Source organism: Leptidea sinapis, chromosome 36 (assembly GCF_905404315.1).
Source record: "Leptidea sinapis chromosome 36, ilLepSina1.1, whole genome shotgun sequence".
NCBI classification, from domain to species: Eukaryota; Metazoa; Arthropoda; class Insecta; order Lepidoptera; family Pieridae; genus Leptidea; species Leptidea sinapis.
The window spans coordinates 8,661,651-8,688,684 of record NC_066300.1 but is presented as its reverse complement, the minus strand read 5'-3'; the positions used below and the strand labels follow the sequence as shown (position 1 = coordinate 8,688,684).

Below are 27,034 nucleotides of genomic sequence, written 5' to 3'. Positions count from 1 at the left end.
AGTATAGCCGGCTACCTTACGCCGGTTTTTTTGTCTGTGGTCTAGAGAATGTGTATGTGGTATACAGAAGACATTCTGTCGCCATGAGGTCGCACAGACAGATCTGTCTTCTGCTGCAACACGTCATACACAGCAAAGTGAGAGTTGCAGGTGTAAGTCACCAGAAGATATCATAAATCCTATTTATAACGATAGCTGATCTTCGTGACCAGCCTAGCAAAACACTCTAAGAAAATAGCGATTCACTCGATTGTATGAAACGAGCAGTGATTGATAGATTGATAGATAATGGTTATAATCTTGTAAAAAACTGAGTTAGCCGAAATCCAAACTATTCGCTTTCAAACTTAGCCGGATTATACTTCCTCGTCATATAATTACTATCAAACTTACGTCAAATCTCACTGCATGTTTCATAATAAACTAAAGTTCAATTTTTACTTAGGCAATCCCCCCTCGTATTACGTAGTATTTACATCCTCTTTGTTCATGAAACGTTTAAGAATTCTTAAAGTTCTTAAACGTTCGGCGGCAATCGTTCGTCATACATTATCTATAGATATAGATAGAATAACAGCTAATGGCACTGCACTATTTGTTGGTTATTCAGATTAAAAAGCAGAACGTCATCTTTAGATAATATAATGTAGGTTACTAACATTTAATAATTGAATTAGTATATAGTTTCCTAGTTAACACGTATTATAAAGTATTAATAAGCATTCCTTACATGATAATAACTATTTACCCTTGTAATAATTATTGAAAAGTTTAATGACAATATTTACGTTGGTATTATAAAAAAAAACGTGTATACAAAAGTTTTACAATATTCAAAAGATTTGTTAAAAAACGTTTTTGTGGTAAAGGTATAACATAAAATATGACTTTCTTAATGATACCACAGATTGGGAATGGAGCGACTGCCCTCGGGCTATTAAATAATAAGTTTAATTGAACATTATTACTTTGTAAACATATTTTTTGGTGACAAAAAGGCCCGCTGAGTTTGTTGCATGCATTCTTCTCAGGTCTGAGGCATTTGTTTTGAAATGGGTGGTAGTTTGACTTTCAATAAAATATGTCACATCCTGTTTTGAATAAATATATTTGAATTTGAAATATAATTATTATGTTTACACCACAATATATTTATTGTGATATTACATCATCACCAGATGGCCGAGTAACGCTACTCTACGGTGGAATTTTCCACAGCAAGCGTCATTGAAATCAAAGAACCGAAACCAACCAAGAAAGAAACTTCCTTCTTTTCCTTCCAAAGAAGCGCGTTTTTCTACTTAAAAGGCCAGCAATGCTCCTATGGTTGTTCTGGTGTTCAGGAGAGTATGATCGGTAGTGTTCGCCTCCTGTCGGGCGACCCGTACGCTTGCTTATTCTCCTATTCCATAAAAAATATATTGAATAAATAAGAATTAAACATATCTATTAAACTATTACCATATAGAGTCTAAGGATGAAGAAGGACCTGAAACTCTAGGGTAAAATTTATACAAAGTAGTTTATTTAATTTTTTCATAAAATCCGTAAGCACCTACAAGTTGCGTGTCTTATTCATCTAATTAGTTGCACTAAGTTGGTAAATATTATAAAACTATTTAGTCAATTGATAATGCTCTAAAGGAGCCGTTCATAGAGTTGTTGTCGCCTTTCGGTCTCAGCTTGAGGTCGGCTTTCCACAGATCGTCGTTCAGGAACAATTCTCTGCAGAAAAAACACTAATTAAAGTAAATATTATATTTCAGTTCACTAAAGTGATAGAGTATGAAGAGGGCTACTGGTATGACGAAGTAAGAAAGATCTGTGACTATCACATCAATAGTTAACAATATCTTATTGACAATATGTTATGTTTTTAAAGTAATAACCCTCACTTCTAGGATTATACAAGATTTTATGATGATACGTTACTTGAACAGTTAGTTAAGTTGGAAGAGCACTCAAAATTAAAATTTTCAATAACGAAATGCAATTAACGAGACACTCTTGTCTCTTGCTGCTAAACAACCGATAAAAACAGGCCAGGAATAATACTTTAGTGTGCGTGACATGCTACGTCTTACACTCGCGATTTATGATGACATATGACACATTGTATGACACTGTGTTAGTGTGCGTGAATTCCTCAAAATAGAGATTTTCTTAGCAGAGGCACCAAAGGGACAATATTACTATCCCCTAACAATGCATTATGATAATTTAGGTAAATATTAAAATAATACGTTGTATACCTTTTTGATTCGATTTTCTTAAGCCAGTCAGCGTTTTCAGTTTTCATACTAGGAGCTTCACCACCGTATTCTACCGGTAAATACTTCTTATCTATATGTTTGTGTAAGTCTTGGTAGTCATGGAAGAAATGTATCTGAAACAGTTGAATTAGTTTAGTCAATCATATACATAATTTGACAGTGTATTTACTCACCGAGTCGGTTAACTCGCAAACAGGACCATAATCGGATTGGACAGTAAAATGAGAGACGATTACTATTAAATTTAATGTTGGAATTAGATTCAGAAAACATTCAAGTGTTTGGGTCATTTATCAGGATGTAAAATTCCTATTTACTTGCAAAAGGCTTTCGGTTTTCTATCGTCCACGGCGATCGACGTGGTTTTTTGATGTTAAGAGCTGATTAGTTTTTTTTAAATCGATCGGTAAAGCCGTTTAGAAGTTATTCCAGAAAAGAACACATATGAAAAAAAATTCATAGCTTTTTTGAGATTTCTTAATATCTACCGGTCCTAATCGGTAGAATTGTATTCAAAATCTAAGTTTGGTCCCTTTCGAATGGCCCCAACCGTGATTAAATCGATTGAGCCGTTCAAAAGTTATAAGAAGTTTACATACATCCATACATACAAACACACACACATACATAAAAACCTCCTCGTTATGTTGTTCAATATAAAGGCCTCATTTAGGAATGCTTTTTTGACAAATATTTTCATCATCTTGTACAAAAATGATAACGTCTCAATGATATTTTGCAATGTGAAAGCGGCTGCTTTAACAAATTTGAATACTTACAATGTCACAAATGTCACTAGGAAGCACAGGTTTCACAAGAGAATACAACGTATCATAATATGAAGGTGCATTTATCGCGTATACTTTTTTCACTCTCACGGGCATTCCTTCCTGAAAATGACAATAATCTCAAAATATGTATGATTCAACTATAGTCCATGACATAATAAACCCTTATATCATCTTGTCATGATGTGACTTTAATATCCAGTTCACAAAAATTACTGTGAAACCTTATAAGTATTATATCCACCTTAATTTATAAGTTATGAGTTTTTATGCGAAAGAGCGTTAAAAATTGGTTTAATATATTGAACGACGCTTCAGTTTGTCGGAAAAAGAGTAACTTATTCGCAAAAAAATTTATATGGATATCTATACCTTCACTAAAATTGTGTATTTATTTGAATTTTCGTTAATGAATTTAGTACCAGCGTAAAAAATGCAAATCTTTAAAACACTGGGTAGTAAGGATCCAATACCAACATACAGCTGGCCTAACAAACCTATTGCTATATTAGCTAACTTTGACTTTTGATAACAACAGACGACATTATTAGTTAGACACACGGACTAGTAAAAGAAAAGGACACTGCGCCGTGATATTAGCAAGTGAAGCACCTCTGTGCTAGTGTGTGTGCGGTTACGGGGTATACCAGTTACACAATTTTTTCTCCCTTAAATAATCATATATTCACAAATAATTTTATAGTATTATTTTTGCACTTTTTCACAACGCACGACGGCATTTTTAAAATATTTTATTGCGACGCAAACTGATCTCTCACAGACGGTGGCATATCTCATAATGGCGGCCGATCAGCTTGTATTAGTGTAAGTGTGTGCATGGGGCTATGTATTTACACGTTTATCGGCTTGTTTTAGTGCCTCACTGTTATGTAAGGTAACACGGAGTCCTTTTTTTTTACTCGTCCGTGGTTAGACAATAGTTTTTTTGCGGTCGATACCTCAGAAAACATAAGCAACACACAGCCACAGTATAAATATTATGTCTAACTACTATGTATTAAGTATAGTATATTTTGGCAAATTCACAGCTTGAAAAATAAAGTAAGTACTAGTTAAACATGTAAATAGAGCCTCAAACAATAATGTGACTTAAACTCTCGAACTCTTATTAAATTGACAAATCAGACTCGTCAGGACTTATTTTATCATCATCATCATCATCACAATTAGATTATTCAAGGTCTATTTTTAATGTTATTTCTAATGAATTATTGTCTCACACAAATTATGCATTCGATGTCGTTACGTCAATAGAATACCATTATGGTTTCTTCACACATCAACATGTGAACTGTTATAGAATACTAAGTCTGTGCGTTTGTTGTTCTTTTGCTATTGTTTATTGTTTGATGGCAAATTAGATACGATCATAATCTGTTTCCTCATTTTAAAGTTATTTGATATACAATTTCTAATTTCAGTTTGAATATCACAGCTTTTAACAATAAAACAATTATCACAATGATCATGCATCGTCGTGGATATCATTATGAATGCAACGGGTACAAACGCTTTGGATATGGATGGAATATAATATGGACTGGAATCCCGTGATGTATATCCTATATTCAATGGCATTACACTTTTTGGTAGTACAAACCTTAGTTAAACATTCAAAAACAACAATGCAAGGGCCTCAGTGATGTACCAGACAGTGGGGGAGGTATACAATTAATTTTACATTAGAGACGCCTTTAAGAAATTGTTTTTCGCGTATGATCCAAACTTTACATTACTTTTGCAAGAATTTCTTGTTAGTTTAATACCTTTAGCAGTAATTTATTCCTATTTACATGGTCATGGCATAAAATTTTGACTGTATTTTTCCGTTACATTTAAATGGTCTAAATTATTTAACTTTCTTTTTATGTGTGGTTTCATAATAAAATTTAAATTTAGATGACTATAGAAAATACAACGTACCAGGAGATACAACAGAAAATCTCGGAAGTACATGACGTTGGCCTTCGGAATCATCTTGAGTGAAAACGAAGACATATCTAGAATGATAATGTGGCCTTTCGGGAAGAGATTGTGGAACCTGATCCAATAGTCGGCTTGAATGGTCAATGTCTTGAGGAGGTCGTAGAAGGAGAACTTTTCTAGCTCCGGGTCATCGTAGTGGTGGATGAGGATCTCATCTTCCTCAGCTTTGTATGTGCAAACACGTCTGAAATTCAACGAGAAAATCTCAATGCTATAATCTAGTATTTTATTTGATTGGTCGGAGTATCCGTCTCACATATATTGATTTTAGCAATAATTAGTCTAAAACTTCCACTACATAAGAAAGTCTTAATTTGTTATTATTATTTTATTTAGCTTATCAATTAACAACATATATTTTGGGGTTACACAAGGGTCTATTTTCGGACCGTTTGGACTCGACATAAGATCGTAGTAAAATTAAAAACAGAGAAGATATTAATATAGTTTTTTGCTGCAGCAGAGGGCTATATATAAGAAAAAGTAAAAAAGTTGTGGTCCGGAATTGGAGAGCGAGTAGAGCAAAAGGCGTGCAATTTACTTATGAAGTTCAGATTGCATGTGTCATTCTCAGATTAAAATATAAGCAATGCAATGTTATTTAAACTAGGATCTAACAGGCAGGGTCCTACTGGAATATCTTTTAAGTATTCACTTAAAAGAAATTCCAGTAAGAAATATAAGCAATTATGTAAGGATTATAGTTCTCGTCCATTTAAAATGCACAAGCCATAGTTACTTATCGTAACTTTCGAACATTTAGTTTGTGAATGAAAGTCAATAGTACGTGCGCTTCGGAAATTACGCATTTTGCATTTGAGGACAGAATTAACTACAATAGATTTAGTCCGGTTGAAACAGACATTTGAAATAACAAAAACGTTGACAGAGCTGAATTTTGTTAGAGCTTGGGTACTCCAGTACAAATAAAAAATGTTTAATTTGTTGCGTTAAGTATTTGAAGAAATTAACTCTTCTCATCAAACAATAACCACAAAAATATTTTTTTATGGAGCTCCAAATAAAATATAAATTGTATAGGCAACTTTTGTAATACAAGTTATGAGAAATAGCAAGCTATCTAGTCTTCTAATATCGGCTTTTGCTCATCTTGTATCGACTGTACTATCAAAGTTCAGACATGATTAGGCAATCAACCGAACCTGATAGACTGGTCTTGGAATTTGGAAATTGACATGTAATAGTTGGAGAATGATTCAAATTATATACATGCTCCTTAAAATCTCCTATACACCATTTTTTGCCAGCGTGTACTAGTTGCAAAGGCCAGTCTTGCACAAATATTCAGTTGAATCTAAAAGAAGAAGATTTGAAATCGATGAAGATACTGCTGATTCATCTCCAGTTTAACCATTTATGAACATGCCAACCAAGCAAGAGGAAGAGGAAAAAGAAAAAAAATGTGTCGAAGTCATATTTTAAGAGTATGAACCAGATTAAAGTAATAACAGAAATCAGAACTACAATAATCATCATGCAGCAAACACAGTCCCATAAAACTGCGTCATAACAGAACGTGGAGTCTACTCCACTCCAAACCACGTTAAAAAAGAGCCCAATACACTACCGGATATGAGATGTGGTCATGTGTGCACTGCACTGTACACAAGTTTGAGATATTTTAGGAATGGTGATTCTTAGGAAAAAGTATGATTAACATTTTTGTATATAATTTTATCATCTTCGATTTTTGTCTGAACTATATTTTTGAGTAAACTTTGAATTTTGGAAAGGATAAAAAAATAAAGAAAATTTTGAATAACTTTTTTAGAATCTATGGGATAGCTAGGGACTTTTGGAATTTTATTTTTACTAGTATATCAGAAGAAATAGAATAGATACAAATAAATATATCCAAGGTCTCTAACAAAGTGCAGCTCTTTTTGTTATTTGATCTGTGATTGATTGATCTTTGGTCTTGACTTTTACGCTCATAAATGTTTCATTATATTACGTTCGTATCTCATAACAACTGTAGACTTAACATTGTATATCCGCTTATCACAGTTAATAAGCAAGAGTTCGCTTGCGGTCATATTTTCTAAAATTATATCTCTATAATATAGAAATAATATAGGAATGTACCTACATTTCATTTACATTCGTAATGATTTTCCTTATAAATATAAGTTAAATACTTAATCAAAACAAATCTTATAACTATATTTACAATACTATGACTACATAAAATTAAAACTATCATTACGTGGAAGCGTACCAAGAATACTGGCAGCATTACCGCGTTGGATAGCAAGGCTGATCCGTTGACCGAAATAGCTGCCAGCGCTTGGGTTTCCAGTAGTCTTCCTCAATAGGCGCGAAGATAGTATTTTGAACTGGCGTGACGATTATAAAAAAAATATTAAATTATTATACATTAGTATATTATTCGCTTTATTATAGAGCTGCGAGTATGATTATTATCCTTTTTTAATGCAATTATTGTGGTATATAATGTTAGACCTTCTCGAAGTCGTGCCTTTGGCTACAAGGCAAAACATGATATACCAGCAACACGGATCTCCTGGACATTTTGATGTCAATGTTAGTTGTTGCTTAATAGCCATTTTCCCAATCATTGGATATGGCGAGGATATTCGTGAAAGAAATCAGAGAAAATAATTGAAATGATATCATTTTTCGTCTTGCGTTTTTAAATTTGGACGGATAATTGTTGTTTTAATATTAATACGTAACCAGTGTATGTTTTTTTTAAATCAGTAGAAAAATATTATACATTTTTTAAATAAATTTTTCAAGTTGCAATTGTCACTTTTTTTTGAAAAAAGCTAATAAACCTGATAACTCAAAAATGGTTCAAATTATCGCAAATAGTCACCTCTATAACGGGCATACGTTGGATTATAAATAACCCTGTATATAATAAGTTACAAGGCGAATTCGCGCGTTCATTTGAGCTACGGCGCTCTCTACAGCGAAACACAAATATTGCTGGCACCTTTCTTCTCGAAGGACGAAGAGCAGGACAAACCAACGTACGGGTCACCAAGTATATTATTAGTAATCACCGCCACCCACATTATTTGCCTAGACACGAATACTTAAGCTTGTAAATAAAATAATATACTCGATGATATAAAAAGTAAACAATTTACAAAAGCCTCTTAATAAGACGAATCAATATCAGTATAACGGATAACTGATAAAAATGATCTAAGTAACTATGATGTAACTTGTCTCATGTCATACCTAATTGCCAACTAATTCTTTGTACTGGTCGGATTCGTAGTAATAACAACAAATTTATATCGCCGGCAAATTGATAATAATCTTCCCTTAGGTCATTTATTGGACTGTAACAGCTGTGAATATGTCGAAAAAAATAGCGGACCTTTTCAGCAACGTATTCACATTAAAACAAGGGGACATATTATATGTATCGCGAGTGTAAAGTAGTGTGCAGAGTGCAATTAAATTAACTGTTTTCATTCAGGATTACAGTTATAGTAATAGTTTCTTGTGTACAAGTAGTTGAAGTAGAATAGAATGAATGAGGTTTGTATTAAACGAAGTTTTTTTTATATTGATCACAATAAAAGTTTATGAATTTATAAAGCTCTCGAGCGAATGGGATCTTCCATCAATTACAAAATTATGCTGAGTTGGGACCACTGAGTAACGTATTGAAATAATATTCAACAGTTTTCTGTTTGTCTCTTTCATAAAGTCTTTTGTATTTACGTGTACTATACGTTACAAATAAATTATATTCTTTTCTTTCTTTTTTTAAATTGTTCCTATGAACTGTCTTTTGAATGAACATCTTTAACGGCTGTCACTTTTGCGGGTGTATTAACTGTGTGGTGAGAGAAAAAGTCATGTTATACAAAGAGGATGTAAATATGGATGATATAAGGGGCGGGACTGCCTAAGTTAAAATTGTAATCTAGTTAAGTATGAGACGTGAGATTTGACATAAGTTTGCAATAGTAGTAATAATTACAGTATGGCGATAGGCGACGAAGTATAATCCGACTAAGTTTTAAAGCGAACAGTTGCTTGAAACGATTTTTGTTATGGAATAAGATGACAAACGAGCGTACGGGTCACCTGGTGGTTAGTGATCACCGCCGACCACATTCTCTTGCAACACCAGAGGAATCACAGGAGCATTGCCGGCCTTTAAGGAACGTTTAAACGCTTTTTTGAAGGTGTTGTATCGGCCCGGAAACACCGCACAAGGAAGCTCATTTCACAGCTTTGTAGTACGTGGAAGAAAGCTCCTTGAAAAGCGCACATTGGAGGACCGCCACACATCCAGATGGTGGGGTTGATATCCTAACTTGTGGCGTGTCGTGCGAAGGTGGAATTCGGCGGCAGGAATTGGGTGAAACAGCTCGGAACACTCCCCATGGTAAATGCGGTAGAGGACACACAATGAAGCGATGTCTCCACGCAACGCCAAGTGATCCAGCCGTTCACAGAGCACTGGGTCCCCGGCAATTCGAGCTGCACTGCGTTGCACGCGGTCAAATGGTTCGATCTGATACTGGGGTGCGCCAGACCAGAGATGACAGCAATACTCCATGTGTGGCCGGACCTGCGCTTTGTACAGCACTAGAATGTGGGCCGGTTTGAAGATAACTAAATAATTATAACGACCTATATGCTGCGCCCAGTGAGGAAGCTGGAGGTCCACTTGCATAAGCTCTCGAGAAGCCCAAATGACGGAAGTTTTGCGAGAAGCACCTTGTGCCATACACGATCAAAGGCCTTCGCTATATCTAGAATAACTGCCAGGCCTTCTCCCTTGTTTTCGATAGCCGATATGTGTTAGGTATACCAGAAGATCACCTGCCGATCGACCATGGCGAAATCCGTACTGTCGGTCGTAAATCAACTGGTGACCCTCTAGGTAGACCAAGAGCTGGCTGTTGATTATGCTCTCCATGATTTTGGAGAGCAGGGAGCTATAGGCCTGTAGTTTGCCGGATCCGAACTGTCTCCTTTTTTTGGCTCGGATGGACAAGGGCTGAACTCCATGAGTTAGGGACTACTCCTTTTGTATAAGAGTGCCGGAATAAACGCGTGAGCACCGTTGTCAAGTCAGAGGGACACGTTCTAAGCACGATTGGAGAAATGTCATCCAGCCCGCTCGACTTCCTGACGTCCAACGAAAACAGAGCTCGCCTAACAGTTTTCTGTCTGAGCTGTACTTCAGGCATAGAGCTCTGACACCGCGGGATGATCAGTACTACGGAGCATCGTATAAAAATATCCATGCCCTGTAGTATCACATCGGCTACTGCAACGGCGCAGGCACTAGGATCATCCGAAAGGAAACAAACCCTGCCCCAGGGGATTGAAAAAAGGAACGCATCCTTTCCCAATCTGCTGACTTGTAGTGCCAAACGCGATGGGTCGCTGGTGGTCTGCGACGTTGGCGTCTGATAGGCACTACACTCCTGACCAGGCAATGATCGGACGTTCCGAGAGAGGCGTCGACAGAGACCTGGTAACTATCGGGATGTGTAGCCAGCAGAAGATCTAATAAGGACGGCATGTGGCTATCCACATCCGGGAGCCGCGTTGGTGATTCAACCAATTGGGACAGACCATAAGCCAATGCAAAATTATGCACCGATTGCCCTGCGTAGTCCAAGCCATTCGGCATTGTACCCGTTGAAATCACCCAAGCCTACGATTTCAGCGGAGGGGATCTGTGCAAGCACGTCGTCAATTGCCGCTTGAACGCAGCCCATGAGGTGATCCGTTACTGCGTTACCACTATGGGACCTGTAGACACACGCATAGATACGGATGCGGTTCTCAAAATCTACACGCCAGAGAGTAGACCTGTCCCTACCCTCAACAGCGACAGCAGATATCCTCTCTAACGTACACATACCCCGGCATGAGGCGAAAAATTGTGCTCAATTTTGTACCCGGGGTAGGTACGTTAAATGAGACATATCGCTAGGTCGATATATCTGCGTCTCCGTAAGGAAACACAAGGCCGGCTGCGCCGTCTCAAGGTGGTGGTGAACGGTGTTTAAATTGGAGTAAATTCCCCTGATATTGCAAAAGTCCACGTTGAGCGTGGAGCGGGGCGCCGTGATGTTACTGCCTCGTTTGTCCTCGGAAATGCGCGGTTCTGTGCCCACCCCAGAATACGACGGGCAGCCCGAGCGAGAATGCTCGGGGAGGGATTCTCCGACTCTGGCAGAGCCGGTACCCTCCTGGGGTAAAATCTTTCTTAGTTCCGCTGTCATATTCCGATGGAGGGGGGGGGGGGTTTGGGGAAAGAGGAGAAATCACGTCCGGTCCTCGAAACTAACCTAAGAAAGACGTAGCGGCACTAGGCCGCTACTTCACGCCGGTATTCTGTGCGAGTGTGGTAATTAGCCCGGTCGAGTCTGGCCCGATTGTGCTGACGTCATAAGACGGCAGCGTGCCTCTCCCACTTCTAAACAGCCAATCAATGACTGCACGTTTCATACAATTGGTTATCCATAGTTATGTCCAATATAATTATAGTCCAATGCCTTATGTCGATAGGTTATTGCAATGTAAGTAAGCGTAAAAGGATAGATTTATCTACCTCTAGTAAGTTAAGCTAAGGATAGATATGGGTGATTAAGAATGGCCGTTTGGGAGTTTCTGAAGCTGATGTTATCGCCGCCCATATCAATCTAATACAAAGCCCAATTATCATTTCACTGATTTGGATTACAATAAGATTATTGATCGAATTTAGCGCGTAATCTGCGATTAAAATATTAGTCAAGGACGTAATGGATATTAGAAACTAGTCTGACACGGCCTGTGTTTGAATGATATACAATATTGATGGCGTGACATTCACACAATTTTAAAATTAAATCTCGCGTGTGTATTAACTTTTTACAGATAAATATTAGGGAGATCAATTCAAGTTCGAAATGATTATTTATTTTAAATAATAATAAAATATGAAGTTCTATGTATCAATAATACAATATCAATCACGTTAAAATAAATATATATATATATTTAAGTCCATTATTAGATCTTGCGACTGACCACAAGGATTTTCCTCGATAGAAATGAAATACAAAGTAGAATCAAAATTATAAATTTAAACTAGCAGCATTCATAAAATACTTTGAATATGACTTTGAAACTTTGCATATTAGCTAAACTTAATTAAGGCTAAGCATATGCTGAAACGCAGACGACGCAGGTCCACGCAGCGTAGGGCAGAGCAGAATTTGTAATATATGTACATTGACGTGTATAAATACCACTAGACAGGCTATTCAATGTGTTTGACAGCAAATATTTTGTACCTATTTGAAGCGCCACTCGCGAGCGTCCAGAGAACCAAATTTGACGTATAATACAAATTGCTGCGAAGGGACGCACAATACTCGGAAGTATTTTTGCATTTTGAATTATATTCGTTCCTTTTTCGTGCTATTTATACTTGAAGAATAAACGTAACAAACTACACAATTTTTTTTGTAAATAGTTTCCCACCATCTATCGATGTTTGCAGAGGTTGTTATCACTTGTTTTAGCACCGCGGACTCTCGCTACATGGCCAACAGCGCCCTAATGGCGAATATAAAACAGAACAATAGCATTTTGACAGCCGCCAGTCCAGTGGTATATAGTAGAGGTCAGTGTACGTATTACGAGCTTTGTTCGGCACAGATATGCGTCTGTCCTTATTTTTTTTTCATATGAGAGGGGGCAAAAACGGGCAAGAGACTCATGGGATGGGGAGAGGTGAGGCAACCGCCCATGGACGTATGCTTTTTTCTTGAAGGTCCCTAAGTCGTATCTGTTCGGGAAGACCGCTGCCGGTAGTTGATTCCACAAAGTGGCTGTGCGAGGCAAGAAATTTCGAATAAAACGCGCGGTTGTGGAAGAGAGAACCCACATCTCTACGCAATGCTAGAGACTTGATCGTCGATGATTCGAGCCGCTCTTCGTTGTATGCGGTCAAATGGAAGAAGCTGGTACTGGGGAGCACCCGCCCAGAGGTGAGAACAGTACTCCATGTGAGGCCGAATTTGCGCCTTATAAAGTTGCATGCGGTTGGATTTAGTGAAGTACTGTCTCGCCTTACTGAGTACACCAAGCTTTTTTGAAACCAGTTTGGCCTTCTTTTCCAAGTGACCACAGAACTGAACGTCACTCGATATATCGACGCCAAGTATGCCAATACAGGCTGTGGCAGTTAGAGGAGTGATCTCGAATCGAGGGGATACGACCAAGGGAGACTTTTTAGTGGTGAACGCACAAACTTGTGTCTTCTTGGGGTTGAATTGGACTAAATTTTGTCGGCCCCATTCCGAGACTTTGCAAAGCATAGTCTGCCGGATTTTTACCTCCGGCATGTATGACTCGCACCGCGGAATATGCGGTGGTGGTGCACCTTGGTCATCCAGAGTCGAGTTGGACGCGAAGAGGGAGCCCAGGAGATCTATCTCTTTCGCGTCATGGGCCAGCGAGTCATCATCCCTGTGCAGTGGCGGAATGGCTGGCTGGCAGAAGTTTCCTTGGACAGTCTTGGCGACCAGAACGCACGAGTTTCCGAGGGAAGGCGTGCAAGTCTCTCACCAATTCTGCCAATGTGCTTCGACTTCGCGTCAGCAAGCTCTGCGTCTCGCTGTAGCACAGCGCCGCGCACAGATTTCTGAGCGATTCGTGCATGTTTTTACCGCTAATTCTTAGAACGGATCATTTCATTGATTTAGTGCGCTGTGAACCTTTTTTTTTTATATATGGAATCACAGGAGCGTTGCCGACCTTTAAGGAAGGTGTACGTGCTTTTTTTGAAGGTACCCATGTCGTATCGTCCCGGAAACACTGCACAAGGAAGCTCATTCCACAGCTTTGTAGTACGTGGACGAAAGCTCCTTGAAAACCGCACTGTGGAGGACCGCCACACATCCAGATGTAGGGGATGATATCCTAACTTATCCTATCCTATCTTAACCTTGTTTGTATTATACTTACTAATTATCCAGACTATTCAAAAAAGACATTAAAAGAGTATTTTTTTTTTCGTTTTTACGGAAGATGTAGTTCTCAAGAAATTACTAAATTCTTAAAAATAATCGTTTTCGATTAAAAAAAGTATCAAACAAATAGCTTCAAATCGTGTTTTCAGTTAAGGCTGATGCCTTCTGATGAAAGAAAAAAGGTTTGAAAATACATATATTAAAATTACTCGTGAAAATCTTATATAAATATGGGAATGTATCCCTATGTTTACCTCGCCTGCCCTGCCATGCAAAATCTGTACTGTATTTACTGCGCTGCGTTACCTGCGTTTGAGCATACGCTTAGACTAACAGCAGGCGTCATCTTAATTATACATCAATAACGTTGAAATAAATATGTTTTAGTTCAGGATTTGATCTAACGACTTCCTGATGTCATTCATCTACAGCATCTATGGATGGATATCACAATATGGGTATCAAATGAAAGCAAATTCAATAGATGAAAAATCAATAGCATATCCAAAACATACCTATCTTCATTTTGGTTTTTAATTGTTTTATATTATATTTTATATAATATTAACTAGCCGTTCCCGCCCGTTTCACTGAGCGAATTTTAAAAGGAAATAAATTAATGAAGGAACTAACTAAAATTAAGGAAGGAATCTAGGATAAATTTAGTATCGAATGGTGGTAGTTTCATGTCGATACGATCGGTTTAGGCATGATTGAGCGTCAAACAAAGATCATTTTCATTATTTATATATATATACAGAAGATAAAAATCAATACTAAACTCTTGTACCTACAGTATATAAACATTAGTTTAAATATACATAATATAGCTAAAATATAATATTAATTAAATCAAATATTAAATGCGTGATTTTTCTTAAAATTTATTCCGATTGATGATAATAATGAACAATAGAATATTGACGAAGTAGGTTTCAAACATGTTTCAAACGCAGCCAGGCAGAAAAAATGGAACTCTGTTCCGCGCAGCACACTGACGACACACCGAATCGATGTAAAAAACACAGAACAGGTAAAAGACATAAAAATGATAGAATGATTAAAACTATAACGGCTTTACAAATAAAATTGGCATAAAGTTATAACTAAGCATAAACAAAGAATATGTAAAATGTTTACAAATAGACATTTTGCTGACGAATGGTTTATTCGGACGTATAACGTTTCCCGCGTTTATTTGCAAGGCAGCTTGTCATTCGGAAAACTTTAGAATTATCATTGTATTGGCAGTTTTGTCAACGATATTGTAAACATTTTGCATATTCTTTGTATAATCATCACTTATAACTTTATACCAAGTTTATTTGTAAGGCCGTAAGAGTTTTATATAGAAAATAACAGTCTGCGGTACTGTCAAACTGTTTGAACTTGATGTTAATTACTGTGTCGCAATAAGGTCGCTTACGAGTCACGCAGGCGCACCTAAACTCTACTCAATTTTAATAAGCAATTCTTCAATTAATAGACAATTCTTAATACCCATACTTTTTCATTTAAACCGACCAGAATGAAGGATATATTCAAACATTACTTATTTTAATACATATTATCAAATTATGAATGATTAACATAAAGGCTATAATCGTATCAAGGTGTTATCTACTATAAGTATAGTATATGGAATGTTTTGCTAATTCAACATTTATCTATCTTATCAGGCTAACGAATCATTTTGTACAACATATTATCACATTTGTAACTATAATCGTAAAAACTTCAGATTCAAATGTTATCTTGCCATGAGATTTCATGGCTTTTTATTCACATGGAAACGTCATTTTTTTTCTAATATTTGAAGTAGTCTTAAAATATTTCCTATACATTATTTATTTAATTTATATTTAAATTATTTTATATATTAAAATATTTTTATTTAACGAATTTTACTTTCTGTCGATTTTCCATTGTGCAAACTGTTCGTACATATGTTGGTGTTGCCAATGACTTTAGTAAAAATATACTCAGTCTGGCCTTTTATATTGTTACAATTAAAAATAAACAAAATATTACATTTGAATTTGGAATCTGTCATTTTTAAACTGTCACATTAAATATACTTACGTGACGGAGAATGCTGTGGCGACATTGGCGGCGAGCGGGTCCCTGCCGGTGTACAGTTCCGTCATCTGACTGCGGGTGGAACAGAACCGGTCGATGCAACGCTTAGTCTTCTCCAAGCTGCCGTAACAGCTATGAAGGAACTTCTCAATCATTGAGTCATCTGGAAATAATTTTAAAAATAATATTGATACACTTCTTCTTAATATGACACTGAGGCCGCGAATTTACTTTGCCACAATACACTTTTTAGAACTAAGGGAAAGGGTAAACCTAAACCTTTTTGTATCTATTTATTTTATTTTATACCAATGGCTCCTTTGCACAGGATGCCGGCTGGATTATGGCGCCTATTTCTGCGGTGAAGCAGTAATGTGTAAGCATTACTGTGTTTCGATCTGAAAGGCGCCGTCACTAGTGAAATTACTGGGCAAATGAGACTTAACATCTTATGTCTCAAAGTGACGAGTACAACAATTGTAGTGCCGCTCAGAATTTTTCAAGAATCCTGAGCGGCACTGCATTGTAATGGGCAGGGCGTATCAATTACCATCAGCTGAACGTCTCTTCCCTTATTTTCATAAAAATAAACTATTTTGCAATAAAATTTATACCTGATTAAATTTATGCCTAATTTAGACCTGAGAATAACGGCCGCTAGGACCTCAGCGGGTTTCTACTTTTGTATTAATAGCCTGAGGGCGGTCGCTCCATTCCTAATATGTGGTCTCATTCAGAGAGTAATTTCTTTACCTTTTTTACCCCCTTAACGTATTTTACCAATTTTTTTGAATTTCGTTATTCATTTGTTTTCCACATTATCTGGGATCATGTTGTAGAAACATATATAATATCGTCCGAAAAGACTTAACTCGACAATATCAACAAGAAGACAACAAGTTTATGATTGTTCCTGGTGCTATGACTGTTTATATCACAGTTTCTAGAAAATTCGCATAAGTGCCTATGTACATACATAACATTATCATGAATATATTGAGAGGCGACAGTTAAGATGTTTATTTCTTAAAATTTTGCTTTCAATGATTTTTTAAGATCTGGGTTATAAAAAGCAGAAACTACAATTTCATATGTAAGAACTATGAAAAAAATGGGACGTCTCTTCCGCCATGCCGCCTTAAATGACGTATTGTGTCGGGCCTTTACTACCGTCAACGTGCCGGCTATCCTACAGCCGAATGAAATTTCACGTGACGATGGTAAGAGGCCTGATGGCATGATGTTGATTCCCTGCAGTCGTGGAAAGGCGCTGGTGTGGGATGCGACTTGTGTGGACACGCTACTTCCCTCTCATATTGAACATACATCCAGGGCGGCAGATGCAGCGGTGGATATTGCCGTAAATATGCATCACTCGGTGATGGATACATATTTGTACACTTTGGGATGCAAACGATGATCCTTGGGGTTCATCGGCACAAAAACTCATATGAGAGCTATTCAGGCGTCTAACCGATTTGAAAGGTGACGCAAGTTCTGGTACGTACCTCTGTCAGAGGATAAATTTATCTATACAAAGCCTTTAATTTTATAAGATTATTTAAGTTTTAATTTATTATTTTTTGTATAAATATGTAAATAATTTGAATAGAACAATAAAACTATGATATCGATATTTTCAATGTAACATTAAAGAAAAAAATATCAATTAACTTGTCACTCTGAATAAAATGTAGCCAGACCCGTTCCACTTCATTTTAATGAAGTTTGCCCTCTTTAAAGGTTCATACCGGGATATAACAGTACTAGGATCGTGTCAGGCAATAAAATAATGAAGGTATTCGATTGCACCCACGAGACTGACCAGCTTCAGACCAACAAAGTAGTATGTCATGCACCTTTTTACTTGGCTGCAACATCGCTACCCAACGTAGGACATTTGTCCGTAAATTGCGATACAATGAAAGTATTGAAAAATCCATAGAGTATACTCAAATATAAATCAACTGACGTATGTACTTCGCCAAGGACAATTCGCTATAATGGCAGTTCTATCCATTATTTCTACGTCTGCACTCGTAGATTTGACTTTGAATTTAAAGTAAACTTACAGGAATTATTTTCCGTTAGTTACAATAAGTTGAGGACTGGATATTATAACACACACAAAACGCAATTATTATTTAAATTTGTATAAAAACTGGCCTCTCTCCCCCGCTTAAAAATATGAGAGTCGAATTTTTTGAACGAAGATTGTTTGAAACAAAGATTATTATAATTTCAACCTTGACTCGTAATTTTATTTAATTAAAAGAAGTCAATCTTTTTTAAAAACATAACATTGTTGTTCCTTGACTCGCAAATATAATTAACATTTATTAGCGCAAATAATCCAGGTGCATCAAGTTTAATTTAACTGAGGTATATCAAGTTCTGTTATACTTAAGGGCAGACCAACAAATGAATGCTGTTGGCAGATCTGATGTTCTAATATTATTAACCGACTTCAAAAAAGGAGGAGGTTCTCAATTCGTTGGTATGTTTTTTTTAATATTATCTCAGAACTTTCGACTGGGAGAACCGACTTTGATATTTTTTTTATTTGAAAGCTGGTGCTTCCATTGTGGTCCCATTGCAATTTGGTCCAGATCTGACAGTGGTATCCATGAGAAAACATTAAAAATTCTTAAATTTGCTATAAGTATGTTGCGACAAATTTACAAATAACTCAATATCACGCCAACCGATTGGCTCTTTTTTATTGGAAAGGATATACTTCAAAGGTAGTTTGCTGAGAGTTTAGTAAGGTTTAGATTATGGGATCCATGACAAAGTAGCGGAACTCTTCAATTCTTAAGAGCAAATTAACTATACTCGGCCGAATCTTTTTTACGCTATCTGGATAATTGAGTCACCTACCGTACCGTCGTTATGGTCAAGTAATTGTCGTAATCGAATATGAAGATCAATGGAACTCCTTAACGACATACAGTAAGGGTGCGATCTGTGGCAGAATTTCTAACTGTCTGCAATCAAATTGCAAAGCGCTTACGTTCATTGCTGCATTGCAAAATTTAGTAGATATACTACACATATTTAGACAAATTATTAGTTAGTGTACTTCAGATACACTAAAATTAAAAAAAAAATAACAAAAAAACAACCGACTTCAAAAACACTATTTCAAAACAATAGATATAATATATACTAAAAAGAAAAAAAAATATTGCGTATTTTTATACAATCTGTATGTAAATAATTTGAATTAAATCTAATTAATAAATCTTTATTAATTTTTATAATAATTAATTAGATTTCAATCTAATTTATAAACATAATTCTAGTTACGATTATTGGTATTTTTGAAGTCAGTATCAGCCAAGGTAGGTTTGTAACTACATACATAGTTATAGGTGAGATGTGCTTGAGTCGTGAGGATGCGAGAGGCGAGAGCGGGGGTGCAGCAGGAGGACACCGATTCCAAAACTAGATTGTATAAAAATACGCAATTTTATTTTTTTACTTTTTAGTGCATATTATATCTTTTGTTTTGAAATAGTGTTTTTGAAGTCGGTTGTTTTTTTGTTTTTTTTTCCTATATTGTTATGGCTATTATATACATTATATTATTAAATTAAAGTGCTGTTATACTGATGCTATATTTTACTAAGACTATTAAAATTAATTACTTATAATTAATAATAAGAATATATTTATAAAAAATCTAAGGTGCTAATGTGGTTATTTACGATATGTTGTGGGGAAAGGGGCTAACAACGCGAGTTGCGCCCCTGCCGTTTCAATCAATTGTAAATATAAGTAATTTATTTTAATGTAACACCTTGAAAATGGTTGAATAACAAAAACAATTCAAATTCAAATTCAAATTCAAATATTTTTATTTAAAATAGGATTTATAATCACTTATTGAACGTCAAAATCTACCACCCATTCAAAAGAGACTGCCTCAGACCTGAGAAGAATGGGCGCAAGAAACTCAGCGGGCTTTTTTTTTATATAAAATATGGATTACAATGTAATATCGTACAATAAACATTAATAATTAAAGAGCCTGAGGGTGTTCGCTTTAATCCCAGTCCGTGGTGTCATTAAGAAAATCGTTTATGCTATAATAACCTTTCCCACACAAACGTTTTTTAACAATTCTTTTAAATTTCGTAACACATTTGTTTTGTACATTTTCTGGGATCATATTGTAGAAGCATATACATCGCCCAACAAAAGACTTACTAACTCGACCCAACCGAGTAGTAGGCATAACAAGTTTATGTTTGTTCCTCGTGTTAACATTATGAATGTCACAGTTTCTAGAAAAGTCCTCAATGTGCTTATGAACATACAAAACATTATCAAAAATGTATTGAGAAGCAACAGTCAAAATGTTTATTTCTTTAAATTTTTCTCTTAACACTACACTAACTAGTGAAATCTTAACTTATTAGTAAAACTTATTAGATGTTCATCTAAGTATTTAATTTACTGATAATTACAGAACATAATAAGCACGTCAGTATTTATGTAGCTGGCGATAACCACATTAGAATATAATTAGGAGAAACGGAGCACTATTAAAAATAATAATATATTTTTCACACTAAACTCACGCAAGCACGCAAGAGTACAAGGACGTTCGAAACTATTGTATTAACCCGGTTCATCTACGAGATTCCTGAAAATGTAACAAGTTTAGGAGCTCTTGTTAATGTTACCTACATTATATTGTTGTTAGTTAAAGGAATGTTTTAAAATTATCATTCGGTGGGAGGCTCCTTTGCGCAGGATGCCGGCTAGTTACGGCTTAATTTCAGCCGTGAAGCAGTAATGTTTACATTACTGTGTTTCCGTCTGAAGGGCGCCGTTGTTAGTGAAATTACTGGGCAATTGAGACTTAACATCTTAACTTATTATTTTAAGGTGACGAGCGCAATTGTAGTGCCGCTCAGAATTTTTAGGTTTTTCAATAATCCTGAGCTTCACTGTATTGTAATGGGTAGGGCGTATAAATTACCATCAGCTGAACGTCCTGCTCGTCTTGTAGACTTTCATAAAAAAAAATTGTTTTAATAATGTAACTAGTGCTGTAAATGCCACCTTATTTGATGTGATGGCGATACAAAATTATCAGGTCGTTTGTAGAAGGGTTATTTTTTAATAAAAATTACGATTTGTAAGTACATCACTAGTTCTTAAATATCAAAATATTATCTATATATTCAATTCTTCAAAAACACTGCCTAATATTTTATACTATATAAATACTTACCATACCAAACCTAATAATATTAAATGTCTGCAATTAAGTGTTTTTTGCATCGAGAAAATTTATTTTTAGCCTTGGCAGCTCTCATAAGCTTAGATTGATTTGATTTTTTGCTCACTTATATCAATCTACAAAATTTTAAAACTTCCGTGTGTTTTTTATAAAATAACTGACACCTCTAGATATAATGGAATGATAAAAGCACTTTAAAATTTGATTACATACAGTGTTTTTACATTAAATTTAAAGAAATATGTTTTCACATTAGACAATGGAACTAGTTGAACATTGTTCAACATGATATAATTTACAAAGATAATTATTGTCATGGGAAAATGCTTTAAGAATAACGATAGACTGAAAACTTTATCGCATTTAAAGATAAAATATTTTTTGTTGAAGTGGAAAGCAAAAATTGCCATTTTGGCGCACTCAGTGCTTTGGATTAAAAGAAACCTCTTTGGTGATTTTAGAATGAAACTTTTTTCACATCACAGCATGTTTAACTTTTAATTGCAATGGAGTGTCCGCAGAGGTTTTTGTGTGTGGAGATGATACGGCTAATGAACGCACTTGAAGAATCTTTTATACACAATGTTTACTATACTAGTGCCAGTCGTGGAATATTATGCAAATCCATTAACATAACAATAGTCGACTATTTACTGTTAAAATGTTAACAAAAATTGCAACAAAATACCTTTAAAAAAATATGAATATATAATACTCTTTTATGGAAGGCTGAACTCCTTAACCCTAAGTACAAGTCCTCAGAGTTCTACCCCACAGGCATAAATTACCTTCCTGTGAGATGGCAGAACTGTATAGTGTACATATTACATAATATATTTTACCTTGCAAAAAAATGTATGAATTTTTCTGTAACAAAATGCAAATTATGTACTTTTTTGTTGTTTGGGTCTACATTAGAAATTCGCATCCTTAATTAAGTGTTGAGAACCCTTAAATCCCCAAAGCGCGGTGAGGAGTAGTTTTCTTTTAATTTAACTTTATTTAATTTAAATTTATGTTAAGTTACTCTTGAAAAGGATGTGCAAGCTTTGCGGATTGCCTTTGAACAATGATCATAATATACGATAATTTTTTGAGACTAATTCGGTTCTGTGCATCTCCGGCGCTGCGCGAAGGGCAACCTCTCCGACCTCGCGTACCCTTCAAAATAAACGCGTACACCTTCCTTAAAGGCCCCCAAAGCTTCTGTGATTCCTCCAGTGTTGCAAGAGAATGTTGTCGGCGGTGATCACTTAACACCAGGTGACCCGTACGCTCGTTTGTCCTCCTTTTTCCAGAAAGCAAAACTGCCCGTTTTATAAAACACTCTAGGGGTAGGGCAAACTCGTGTACCGGGTGGAAGTCGTGGTTTACTGATTAGTAATGATAAAAAAAATCTACGTACTTCGTAAATTTTCAAAAATTATTTTATTACATTTCATAAAAAAATTCATAACTTTTATTAGTTCCAAGAATGTGAAGGGGGTGAGAGGGGTGTCAATTGAAAACAAAGGACGAGAAGAGCAGGACGTTCAGCTGATGGTAATTGGTATGCCCTCCCTGTACAACACGAAATACAACTGCGCTCGTCCCCTTGAGACATTCTGACAGTAATTAAATAAATAATAGAATAAAAATAATAATTCCATAGAATAACATACTTACTAACGCCAAATTCCGGATGCGAATTTCTAATGAACGCTCCATTGTTTTAAAGTTACGTAATTAAATAAATTTATCACCAAGATGTTTTTTTTTGTGTGAACACATAACGATTCCTCTTCATATTATTGAAATTAATTTGTAAGGTCATAACTTAAGAGCGGCATAATCAATTTGGCAATTTTTTGGATTATACAGATTTAAGTTGTGACAAATTAATGGCAGGTTTGGTCGGTAAATACCTACCTACCTTTGGTGAAAGGACATAATTCAATATAAGAATACAATAAATCAAAGTTAGTCAAATCAATCTAAGAAGACATAAATCAAATATTAACTTATCTAACCAATATAAAATAGACAAATAAATATCTTTTAAACAAATATTTATTTTAAATTGAGCTGAAACATATTATAATTTATTTTATTTATAAAAAATGAGATATCGCCTTACCAAGATCTCTGGGTAAATAAGGCTCCTTTGACATCCACTCCTTGATGAAAGCCACATCTTTGCTCATGTCACTTGCCATTTTCGCGATATGTGTCCAATTTACACCGATCTATAAATATCTATAAATACAATTCTATTATATTACCCACATACTCTCTTTAATTTAATGAATGAATAGCTTAGCTATCGATAATATTTTTATATTATTTTTAGCGTTAGTATACTCTATTAAATCTTAAACATAGAATGCTCACCGCAAGAACGTCTGTTTACTACTGAACTGTCTCTATACTATAACACGATTTGGAAGAACCTTCCGACTCGTTCGAAGGATTTCAACTGTCTGCAGCCAACAGGCAACCTTTGTAATTTAATTCAACAGCTGCTAATTGTAATTTTTCCATCGTATTAAACTGTACCTAATAACTTTATCGAAAATAATTAATAAAGATATTATTATTCGTGAATTGATAAAAGATAAATACAAGGTATTATCAAGTAGAGTGAAACATATACCTACTGCATGTCTGTGCTAGCTGCATAGGCCCGCCTCAACTTCCGTAGTTGGAGCAGTGACCCTATGGTTATGGTTTGTAAAGTGACTTTAATCCAGTTCAGTTCAGATCTGTTACACTGCGACCAATGTGATCAATTGTGATAGCCACTGTTAACTATAGCTCACTGCAAAAATTGATTCTTTTCATGAATCTTATTATGTCTTTTGCAGTTAGCTGACGTATCTCAAATGGTTGAAGAATTGGACTTCCCAAAGAGATGCTACGTTTACGCATTAAAGGATCACATTCAGAGAGAATGTGTAGCGGGGTTTCATCTACAGTGTGCCCTATATCGTATTATACAAATAAGGCAATAAAAGTTACGTCCACTAGACAGTTCCGCACGTTAGAACGCACCTTGGTACATTCGAAACAGCGAACTCCATTGGGACCTTAACATCGAGTTCATTGGCAAAGTTATCCAAAAATACGCTGAAGATCATCAACATAGACTTTACCATAACGTGAACGTCGAGGCAACCACGCTCCTTGATAACATATATAGTAAGAAGACTTAGACGAACAAAACCATTTGAGATAGGGTAGTGCTAGTGAATTAGTGTAATACAATATAAAAATAGTGATGTTATAAAAGACACATGAACAAAGTGACTTCCCCTTAATAGAGACATTAAGAAATGTGTAAATGGACCCATTCTTAGTTTAATCTATCTAGCAGTTTAAGTTGAGTAGAATTACTTATTAGTTAAGGCTAGATTGTAATTCATTATAATAATTATATTATTATGGTCCCTAAAGGAAAGAAATAAAACAGGACCGTTCCCTCATCGACCAACATCGTGCTCTGGTAGCGGACCATAATATTCAATGGTATATCGCATGTTCATCACACAAAATTATTATAATTAGCTTCCAGACCATTTGTGAGGTGCCCACCCATGTCCACCGGACCGGCCTTACCAAATTCGACCATGTATTTGGGCTATAAGAGCCACGTTGACCATATCGCTTCACAGGTGAGTTTTATACCAACAGCAAGTAAGTAGTAATCTACGGCCGTTTTCAATAACCTATCTACTCTTAGTTTAACTTACGGATACATTGCTGTCACCGTTTATTGACAAGATCTTATCTATCCATAGTTATGTCCAATATATTTATAGTCCAATGCTATCTGTCATTAGCTTATTGAAATATAAGTACCTAAGCGTAAAAGTATAGATTTGTCAACGTCTATTAAGTTAAACTAAGGATAGATATGTTTTTGAAAACGACCGCTAGTGTTCGACAGATTACCGGACGTACAACAACGCCTGTATATGATGTATTACGATCAACCCTTACAAATTTGATGTGTTTTACTGATTCTGTTATAACTGAAATGAGCAATGATAAGGAGGTTGACGCTGTGTATACAGATTTTAGTAAGGCGTTTGACAAAGTCGACCACACCCTGCTAATAAAGAAGCTAAGAGATGCATACTGCTTCTCAGAAAGTGTATTGGTATGATTAGAATCATATTTAGCTCATCGACCACAAGTAGTTAAAATAAGTGGGTCTAATCTAGAGAATTTCAACAAACATCTGGCGTTCCTCAAGGCTCTAATTTGGGACCATCATTGTTTACACTGTTTATAAACGATATTTCAAAAAGTATTCAAGAATCAAATTACGAGTTATATGCAGATGACTTAAAAATATATCGTACAGTTACTTGTTCAGAGGATCAAACGAAACTACAGAATGATATCCATCGTGTAATGTTATGGTGTAAAAATAACTTGATGGAACTCAATGCGTCCAAATGTCATTTTATAAAATTTTCTAGGAAACGAAAGAAATTGGAGAGTAAATATCATATTGATGGCATACAAATAAATCAAATAAACCATATCAATGATTTTGGTGTCATTTTAGACGAGGAGTTGAGATTTGATAAACATATTGACAAAATAGCTCACAAAAATTTTAAAATGCTTGGGTTTTTCTTACATATTAAATTATAGTTTTTAGTAATAGTAAACACATATTGTAGTAGTATTACTTAACTTACAATAATAAATGAAGGCAACGCTGTGCATACCTATAAGTTAGATATACAAATATAAATATAAGAAATTTTATATTATAAGTAGTCATAATATTAATTGTGTGTCTAGTTGGTAAGCCTTTTCTAATAAATAAATAAATAAATTACAGTAGGTATAACTACGGTAACTCTTCCACAGTCTGCGGCTATACCAATCAAATTATAATATTTCATTGTAATACTTCTTATTTTAGAGTATGATATACACTGGGGTCGCTACAGAGTACAGACTGTATTATTTACTGTACACCCGATACAAAAAATATTTGTATCATGGGGCGAGAGATCGACTGACCAAATAAAATGATAACCATGAAAAATCACCAATTTAAATTAGCCGAATACAAGACACTACAAACATCTATATTAATAGTTATATTCGACGCAATTTGGACTCAATAAATATATTTCATTTCAACACATAGGTGTTAGTGTATTGTTTAATAATGATAATTATAACAGGCACATTGTTGACGTGCTGCAGAGTGCAGCTATTGTTAGTTCTTGGAAGAAGAAGGTTTCTGTTCTCATGTGGACATGAGAACAGAAACGGAAAGAAAAAAAAAGCAACGAGACTAAAGAGTACCTGGTTGGAGATATCACGTCAGAAATAGCCACAAAGTTAGGCTTTATTTTAGATGGTGGACCATTGGCTGGCAGGCCTTCCAGCGGATTAGAACATTATGACACAAGTCGTAGTGTATTTAAAAAAATAAAATAAATGGTGTTTTAATAACGAAGGGAGTATTAAAACGATAGTGGTTTTAATATTATAACAGAAATATGAACTTTGTAAAATTTTGGAATGCAACCAAGAAATTAAATTATAAACAGAACTTACCTGAGTCAGTAGAGGGTTGCCAGTAGATGTCGCGGAACTTATTGCCAAAAGGTTTAAAGTTAACCTTCTCAGTGT

General features: G+C 35.5%; 1 protein-coding gene across 2 annotated transcripts; it reads right to left on the bottom strand.

Moving 5' to 3' along the window:
* Positions 1-1,091: 1,091 nt before the first annotated feature.
* LOC126975466 (alpha-tocopherol transfer protein-like) lies at positions 1,092-23,904 on the bottom strand. 2 transcript variants are annotated; one of them, XM_050823385.1, is made up of 7 exons: positions 23,765-23,904; positions 23,511-23,629; positions 16,144-16,303; positions 5,006-5,252; positions 3,053-3,163; positions 2,253-2,386; positions 1,092-1,725 (listed from the first exon to the last, which is right to left on the bottom strand). In XM_050823385.1, exons 2-7 carry the CDS (start codon positions 23,587-23,589, stop codon positions 1,620-1,622), a joined length of 837 nt encoding a protein of 278 aa, XP_050679342.1. In that variant the 5' UTR covers positions 23,590-23,629; positions 23,765-23,904; the 3' UTR covers positions 1,092-1,619. The 2 variants fall into 2 exon arrangements, with proteins under 2 accessions (XP_050679342.1, XP_050679343.1); XM_050823386.1 differs by having other exon boundaries at positions 23,511-23,619; positions 23,765-23,865.
* Between the last annotated feature and the right edge of the window lie 3,130 nt (positions 23,905-27,034).